This window comes from Passer montanus, unplaced genomic scaffold (genome assembly GCF_014805655.1).
Source record: "Passer montanus isolate IOZ18808 unplaced genomic scaffold, ASM1480565v1 scaffold100, whole genome shotgun sequence".
Lineage (NCBI taxonomy): Eukaryota > Metazoa > Chordata > Aves > Passeriformes > Passeridae > Passer > Passer montanus.
Genome location: NW_024356506.1, coordinates 559,359 through 568,507, shown reverse-complemented (window position 1 = coordinate 568,507; position 9,149 = coordinate 559,359). Strand labels below are relative to the sequence as shown.

Genomic DNA, 9,149 nt, shown 5'->3' with positions numbered 1-9,149 from the left:
AAATCCTCTTTCCCTGAAGTCTGGAACTGCTGCACCTCTGCGGGAGCTCTGGTGTTTTGCCAGTGTTTTGCCTTATGGAAAAATCTCCAACCTTTCCAAGCCTTTAAGACAGAGTTAAGCCAGTGATTAAGTATTTATTTCCCTATTCCTTCAACCACATGGATTTATCCCAAGAATTTCTTGGTATGGAATGACTTTCAGGTATGAGAGGATGCCTCCACGGACACTTCCACTCCACAATCCACCAAGCAGCTTTACCCTGCCAATCCCACTGTGCTTTCCTATTGAGGCACAACCACCTGGAATGCTGAAAGCACTGGATCTTTTCCAGTTTCATGGCTGTAAATTAGGATATTGCTCAAATGTGCCTTTGAGCTGCCCAGTTCCGAGCAAGGATCTGGATGTAACTCGGTCTGGTGGCTTTCACCAAGTGGGTTTTTTCCTATGTCCCCAGAAAATTATGTTTTATCCAGGTTTTATTTTTTAAGCACCTGAATTCGGAGAGCACAGGAAGATAAAATAAAAGATAATTTTTGATCTCATATAGAAGGATTAGGGTGTAGGTCTTTCTCTCCCTTTCCCACAGCTCTGTCAGCTTTGTGTCATCCGTGGCTGTGGAAATTTTCATTAGCAATGCTTCTCAGGTTACTGGGAACCATCCTCCATCTGGGGAGCAGGAGAGGCTGCTGGGAATGGCAGCAATATTCCCACGTGTGTTGTCATGACAAGTCTGTGACAGGCAAAGCACCTCATTAAAGCTCCTTCACTCACCTCATCTCCAACCCTAAAATCTCCAAGTGCTCCAGTGATTCACAAACTTTGCCTCTTTGGCTTATTCAGCTGTTTTATGGGAAATTGCACAACACCAGGGTTTTCCAATTTGGATCACAACAAACCCAACTAAAATTCTATCAGCTTTTCCTGTGAAATATAAAATACCAGCAGCTCAGTCCAAAGGGAGAAGTAAATAATTTCTCCCCATCTCCAAGCATTTGAAGCTGTCTCCCCAAATATTGGATAAGATACAAAATAAATGGTGATGTTTGAAAGGGTTGCCCTGATGTGGATAAAGTGAAATTTGTTATCAGGAAGGTGCTGGAGTGGGGAAAATTGATTAATTGCTCCATGTTTGGCTTATTTCCCAGCTTCAGGATAAAATTTGGTAAATAATTGACAGCTTTCCAAAGGAAGGCTGAGTGTCCTGCTTTGCCATCATGACCCAGGACCTGAGACCACGTGATTTATCCCAGTTCCAGACTTGGAAGCACCATATCCCATGCCCAGCAGCTCAGTTAATAATCAAGGGATCCAGAAACCAGGCTTGATTTTGAACTGGGTTTGGGAAAACACATCTTTGGGCAACCCCAGTCCTGCCAGCCTGTGGAATCATTTCTGCAAAGCACGTGGAAGCCCAGCCTGCTGCCACTTGCCCCTTGACAGTTGTTGGCCAGTGCAACACGTGTGACACAAGCCAGCTCTGGGCTCGTGGAGCCAGACTGGAAGGAGCAAACAAACCTTGTTACATTCCCCATCCAAGCCCTGGCATGGGGCCACACCTTGCAGTGCCAGCCGTGTTTTTCCTTTTCCATGGGACCAGCCCCAGGACATAAACCTGGGGAAGAGCCGAGGTATGGCAGGAGTCTGCTCGTTGTGGTGATGTCACCTCGTCAGGGAACTCGTTCCTCTGCAAATCCCAATCCAGACTGGAGCTGGGCTTTCCCCTGATCACCCCGAGGGAATCCGCCCACAGGATCAACAACAGCTGGTGGAGGGTGGGAAAACATATAAAGCTCCCTGGGAGAAGCTCTCTGGATCTGTCCTGGCTGCCTGGATCTGCTCTCAGCATGAAGAAACTCCTGGTGGGATTCCTGCTTGGCCTGGCATTCGTGGAGTTGGGTAAGAGCTCCTCATTCCCAACACTCCAGGGCCCCCCACCCTGGGAAATTCCTGGGAGGGCTGGGAGGGGAAAGACCTGGTAACCCCCAGGTAGGGGAAATGATGCCTTTTGTATTGAAGAAGATCGAAGGAGAGGGTGAAATGGGAAAGGGGAGATGCATTCCTGGTGGGAAGAGCTTTGATGCATGACTGGGAGCAATGCACGTCCTTTGGATACCTGTCACCCACATCCAGGGATGGAGGGGACAAGGCACAGGGCAGGACCAGCCTGGAAAAGAGCTTGAAGTGCCAGCCTCTACCTGAGCTGCCACCCTCTGCCATCAGGAATGTTCATCCCGAGCTCCTGACATCCCTAAAACCTCCCAGCTGGCTGCTGGAAATGCTGAAAGCCAGAAGGTGAAACTTCAATACAGACAAGGGTGGGGGTATGAGAAATAACTCCAAGGACATTGGAAAGTTTTATTAAACCCTCAGCTCCAGGATTTTCGCTTGTTTCAGGAGATAGTGGAAATGGGAAATTCCCCTGGGTCTGTGATGAGTCTGCATCTTGGGCAAGCTGGCAGCAGGGTTTGTCCTGCCTCCGTGCAGATGTGACCAACTGCAGCCACATCCCTGCCGGGAACAGGCATTCCAGGGATGGCACCACCCCAGAGGGGTTTAACCCGCAGCCCACGGGCCCCAGAGATCCTCAGCCTGTTTCCATGGAAGATCTCAAAGGAAAGGCAGCCTGGGCAGGGATCAAACATCTCCATCTGAATTCCTGTCTTGGATTTAATGGAATTTCTGAGAAACCACCCAAGGTCTCAAAGAATTTTATGGAAACAGAGTTATCAACCTCATTTGCTTTATAGTTGAAATCAGGCAGAAATAAGGTTTTTTTAATTTTAAAATAATTAATAATTATTTTAAATAATTAAATTTTTTAAATAATTTTTTTTTGCTTTATAGTTGAAATCAAGCAGAAATAATTTTTTTTGGATGATTCAAAAGGAAGCAGCTGGTCTAGGCACCCCTGTTGTGGGTGAGGGATGTGTCTGTGACTGTTCATATTCCTGAGGTTTGATATCAAGGAATTGAAGGTCCTGTTGGACAGTGAGGAACAGGGAATTATTGGCTCAGATCAGGATGCAGAGCTGTCTCTGTCCAGTTCTCTTGTCCTGTTCCTTACAGATTTGGGCTTTCCTCTTCCATGCAACCTTCCCACAAAACCCACGTCCTCTAAATGCCCCACCCAGCGGGAGTGAAAGATGGGGGGGTTGAGGTTTTCCTTCCTTAAACCTGCTTTTAACTGGGATTGAATCCCCCAAGGCACTTCCCAGCTCATCCGTGAAAATGTTGAGGTTTGTAAATGGAAACCACCTCACCCGAAGGATTGCAGGGTAGTTTCTCAAGTGCCTGGAGCCAGAACTGCTCTGTCCAGCCACCCATCCCTCACATCCCCAGATATCCAAATGATTGTTGATAATGTGATACCTCTGTTAAAATATATAACAATTTTATGGAATGGATCATGGATCATTGGGAAGGGATTTAGTGAGGTCCTGAGCTGGGATAAATAGGGATGGCTCCACCACCCTTGTTTACAGGCCACAAGAAAATTGAAATATTCCCATGAAGCAATCGTTTTTACTTCTGCAAAGAGACAAGGAATTGTCTCTTTGAATTGAATTCCTTAGCAAGAGCTAAGGAATGAGAAAGAGAAGTTTTGCACTGTATAGGCTCTACCCGAGAGCTGAATTTTCCAAAGGAGCTGCTGCGAGGAGCAGATGCCTTGAAAATTCCTTTCTGAAGTCAGGTGTTCAAACAAATGCCTTCAAAAATATTTATCCTTATCACAAAGCCCCAGAGGTTCCTCTGACAGCAGAACGGGAACAAAAAAAAACAGCGTCGCTGTGAATTTTTGCCAATAGATGGCACTGGACGCTTGCAGGTTGTTTTTCAGCAGGCGGAAGGAGGGTAGGATAGAAAATCTCAAACCAGGCTGGTTTTTGTCATCAAGCCACACCAGCAGGACTTTGGAAAATCCACGCTCTCAGTGTCTGCTGGCTGTGGATGGACAGTGCTCACGCTGAGGTTTTTGAGAGTTGATGTGGCCAAGATTTGCATATTTAGAGATGTCCCTCCCTCAGGTGGCAGCCAGCAAGGGTTTGTACATCGCCTCTTCAAAAAGCAGCAGTAGCCCCTGATGAGAGTAGTTTTGAGGCCACACTCAGCGCTCAGGATCTCTGACACAGCTCTGAAATTTAAATCCTGCTCTCAGTTACTGATTCCTGCAGAATTTCGCTTAAACGAGCAGGAAGGAGCTGTGAGGGGAGGGATGGGGGAGCTGTCACTGTCACAGCTGGGGAATGCTGCTCTCAGCAGAAGGAGCTGGTTTTTACCATCGTGGAATATCCTGATTTGCAAGGGGCCCACAAGGATTATCAAAGTCCAGTTCCTTGCCCTGCACAGGACATCCCAACAATCCCACCCTGTGCCTGAGAGAGTTGTCCCAACACCTCCTGAGCTCCTGATGCCATGACCATTCCCTGGGGAGCCTGTTCCAGTGCCTGACCACTCTCTGGGGGAAGAATCTTTTCCTGATATCCAACCTAAACCTCCCCTGACACAGTTTCAGGCCATTCCCTTGGCTTCTGTCACTGCTCCAGAGAGAAGAGATCAGTGCTGCCCCTCCACTTCCCCTCATGAGGAAGTTGTGGATCCCAACAATTCTCCCCTCAGCCTCCTCTTCTCCAGGCTGAATTCTTACAGAGGATACTCAGACCTAACAAAGCTCAAGCTTAGGTCCCACAAAATCCCTTTTTTTGGGCTGCTGAGCCTCCAAAGTCATGCTTAGGCCCAGCTCCTGCTACACCACCCTTGTCCTCCAGTGTGAGATTTTATCTTTCCACCCCCTGGCATATCCAAGCTCTGCCATTGCCTCCAGACACGCTTAATTTTGGAGACTGCTGCATTTTGGTCAGAAAGCTTCAGATTTGGGTCTGTCTTCCCTGCTGTGTCACCTCAGAGCCCTTCTGTCCCCTCTGCAGCCCAGTCCCTGCGATGTTACGTGTGCAAGGAGCCCACAGACATTTCCAAGTGCAGGACGCCCGTCACGTGCTCCCCGAAAGCCACCGTGTGCACCACGACGCTGCACTCCATGGAGACAGGTGAGTGCCACCACTGCCCCTGGGGGGTGCTGGGGAGAAATCCAAGAATTCCAGGATGGGCTGGGTTGGGAGACAGCTTCACGATCATGGAGCTCCAAACTCCCACCTTCCACTATCCCAGGTTGCTCCAAGCCCCATCCAACCTGGCCTGGGACATTTCCAGGGATGAGGCAGCCACAGCTTCTCTGGGAAACATGTGGCAGGGCCTCAGCACCCTCACAGCCAAAAATTCCTTCCCAAAATCCCATCTAACCCCAGCCTCTGGCAGTGGGAAGCCATTCCTCCTTATCCTGTCCCTCCATCCCTTGTCCCAAGTTCCTCTCCAGCTCTCCTGGAGCCCCTTCAGGCTCTGGAAGGGGGGGGCTTCACTCTCTGGAGCCTTCCCTTCTCCAGGTGAACACCCTCAACTCTCCCAGCCTGGCTCCAGAGCAGAGGGGCTTCAGCCCTCGGAGCATCTCCATGGCCTCCTCTGGACCTGTTCCAACAATTCCCTGTCTCTGTCGTGTCAGGACCCCAGAGCTGGAGGCAGATCCCACTCTTCAGGGGAGGGTCTCACTAGAACAAAGGGGGAGAATCACCTCCCTCAATCTGCTGGCCACACTTCCCTCTCCCCATCCCTGTCCTAGCTTGGATTACCCTTTAACATCTCTGTCAAAACCCAGGAGGAATTATCCCACTTTAGGGAGGGAAGGAGAGGAATCCATCAGATTTGGAGCCTCACAGTGAAGTAGCAGGACTCACTGCACTTGTTGCCTTTCCTACCCCAATATCTCTGTGGACTTTAAATTTATAGAGGGTGCAAATGTCTACAGGGAATTGTGTCCCTTGTCCATGCTGGAATGATTTTGGAAGGAGCAGGAGGGTGAGAGAGAGTCAGCAGTGAGTGCTGGCAGGCCTGTGTCCAACAAAAAACAGGCTGGGTTAGAGGCACCCATGGATTAGGGATGTCCAACACCTCCTCTGTCAGTGTTTCTCAATCCTATTTTCCTTCCTTTTCTTTTTTTCCCCTCTCTCACCTCCTCCTCCTGTCCAATCTGCCTCTCCCAGGTTATCCCTTTTTTGGCAACATCACCGTGACCAGGGCCTGTGAGGAGGAATGCCTCTCCTACGATGGGATAGGGGCCCAAAAACCCAAATCCTGCTGCTACACTGACCTGTGCACAGATGACACCAAGAGCAGCAACGGGGTGAGGAGCAGCTCTGCGGCGCTGGGTCTGGTGGCCCTGGTGGCTGGCACAGTCCTCCAATGCTCCCTGTGAGGTCACAAGTGTCCCAGCTCCAGCTGAAAGCCCACCACTCTCCCTGCCAAGCTGCCTCATGAACTCTTAGACGCTTTGGGAATGTCCTTCTTCTCTGACGTGTGGCTTCACCCCATCTTCAACGCTGGACTCAAGCCAGGAGATTGGGCACCTGGACTTAAAACCCCTCAAATCTCCAGTTTCCAGCTGTTCAAGCAGATGTTCCTCACCTTCAACTGCTTCTGGTCCTCAGGATCCACAGAGAATGGGTTTGGTTGGAAGGAACCTTCAAGATCATCCAGCCCCACCCCCCTGCCATGGGCAGGGACACCTTCCACTATCCCAGATTGCTCCAAGCCCCATCCAATCTGGCCTGGAACATTTCCAGGGATCCAAGGACAGCCACAACTTCTCTGGGAGTCCTGTGCCATGTCCTGGTTGAGAGGAGCAGATGGATCTGGGCCCAGTTACTTCCTGCCCATCAGGAACAGACATCTGGAGTTTAAGTCCAAGGATAAGCTAAGGAATGAGTTCAGAAGGGCTCAGCTTCCATGTGGGAACGGGATGGATTTCTGGAAAGCTCAGCACACCCCCTGGACTGACAGACCAGGGTAGGTCAGACCTGCAATCTAAATTTCCAAGTTTGGCCAGACAAACACACCCCTGCCTCAGATTCTGCCTGAGCTCAGGTTGCAGTTGGAGCTCCCAGATTTTCTTTTCCACATGTTTTAAAGACTATTCCAAGTAAATTCTTCTCTTATTCTGCCCTCCCTTCAGAGCAGAAACTGCAGGGTAGGAAAAGTAATGGTTATCCCAGACTCTTAGCTCTGGGAAAAAATCAGTTAAAAGTGCTGGGATCCCAGCTGGGATTTGCTTGGAGCAGATGTGGGATTGATTCTGAGGCCCTGCCTGCTGTAAAAGCAGCTGCAGTGGAAGCAGAGATGAATGAGCCAGGTGTTCCCAGCTCACAGAGATGCAGGAAATTTGCCATTCCCTCTGTTGCTATTGCCAGCGATCATCCAGATAATCAGGAAGCAAGGGAAGAGTGGAGCATGGATACACCCCGTGCACTATCCTTGTTTGTTCACAGCATCCCTGCAACCTCCTCTGTGGCAAAGTCTATTTTTCCTCCATTTTTTTCCCTTTTCCACTCTCTTTTCACAACAAACCAAAGTAGGGGGCTCTTTTTCCTCCTTGCACAGAGGGAATAGTTTCTCAAGGTCTGTCTCAGTAACATTTAGGAGAAAACCCCGACAATTCTGCATTCCTTGGCAGAGCTCAGGAGGATGGTGAGCCCATTTTCCTGGAGGTGAAACCCTCAGAGCTCCACTAAAACACTGAAAACCCCTTGGCAATGCTGAGATCTACAGGGAGCAAATGCCATGGAGAGGATAATAATTGCAAGTTACTCAAATCCCAATATTCCACCCACCCTCGCAGACACTGAGCACCAGCCCCTGCTTCCCACTCGTCTGTTCTGTTTTTCCCTGCTTCAAAACCAGTCGGATGTGTCAGACCAGAAGCAAAGCTCCATCCTTGCCATCCGCAGATCACATCCCTTTTTTTTTTTATCCTGGTTTCCAGCTCTGTCTCCAGCAGCCTTTCCACATTTTCTGCAGGATCCTGGGCTCTGCTTTCCACCCGTGGATGGGGTAGGGTCTGGATACAGAGGGACTGGGAGCATGAGGGTTCCCTTCTGGGTGAGGATTTCGTAAATAAAGTTGGATTCTCTGGTTTTCAGCCTGCAGCGTCTTTCTTTTGTGCTCGATATCCCTGTGGGAAAGGAGTGTGGGGCAGCACAAGGGGAGGGGGGATTCTGGCTTGTTTTTCAGCTCCCAAACTGCCCTGTGCTAGACAAGGGTAAAACCACACACAGGGATGAGCAAGGGAGTGCAAAAATCCTCCTTGGAAAAGCCAGATTTAAGGCTATCCCTGCTGGAAAATGAGGGGGAGAAGGGCAAAATATAATCAGTGGGACAGGAGGCTTTTTTGGGATATGCACTGAGAGAACTGGAGGGGTTTCAGGGAACAAAAGAGAAAGTGCCTGAGCTCAGCAGCGAGGCCAACAGGGGGCTGTGAATGACCCTGCTGTGTTTCAAAGCTGCTCCCTGTGGGGACTGTCCCCTCGTGTCACCAGCGCTGGCTGTGAGCATCCTGCCAGGACTTACCTGCCAACGTGACCCGCGAGTTTCTGCTGGAGCCAAAACAGACTCAGAAGCAGATTTTTATCTTCAAAGCACCTCTAATACATTCCTTGATTAGGAGAGGTGAGAAACTCTTCACACAGGGGTACAAAATGGCCTTTTTTCTATTACAAGTCACCTGATTACACTGTGGCAGCCACAAGGCCGAACAGGCATCACTGGGAGCACTTAAAAAAATCAAATTTGCTCTTTCTTTGCTTATTGCTGTTATTTATCCCTCCCTGTGCCCCTTAGGAGTTAAACCCAGCGAGTGCCACTGCCCCAGGAAATGCAGGAGATTCAAAGGCCTGGCCAGATTTTTGCGTCACTGGGTCGAGTGGACACGGGGAGAGAGAAGTTTAAATATAGGCTGGAGAAAATAGAACAGAGGAAAATGTGTCTCCAAAGGGCCAGAAAAAGACCTGCAACCTCTCGGTCCTGCCGGGTGAGGCTTCACAGACAGCAGAATCCAGCACTGATGTTTCTCTGCTGAAGGATTTTTCTGAGGGCTTGTTCTTCCCAGCACATGCAGAGGTTTTATCTCCAGATTTGAGGGCATTCCTCACTTCCTTATGCTTTATCTGGTCCAAAAAATTGCCTTTTCCACTGCCTTCCAGCCCCTTTGCAAATGTGGGGCAGCACTACAGATATGCAGAGTCATGGAATGGTTTGGGTGGGGAGGG

At 49.6% G+C, this 9,149-nt stretch overlaps 1 protein-coding gene across 1 annotated transcript; it reads left to right on the top strand.

The window, feature by feature from the left end:
• The first annotated feature begins 1,413 nt into the window (after positions 1-1,413).
• On the top strand, positions 1,414-8,018 carry LOC120504639 (ly6/PLAUR domain-containing protein 2-like). Its single transcript, XM_039714345.1, has 3 exons — positions 1,414-1,896; positions 4,926-5,045; positions 6,093-8,018. The coding sequence occupies exons 1-3, from the start codon at positions 1,845-1,847 to the stop codon at positions 6,302-6,304; spliced, it is 384 nt and encodes a 127-aa protein (XP_039570279.1). The 5' UTR covers positions 1,414-1,844; the 3' UTR covers positions 6,305-8,018.
• Positions 8,019-9,149: the final 1,131 nt, after the last annotated feature.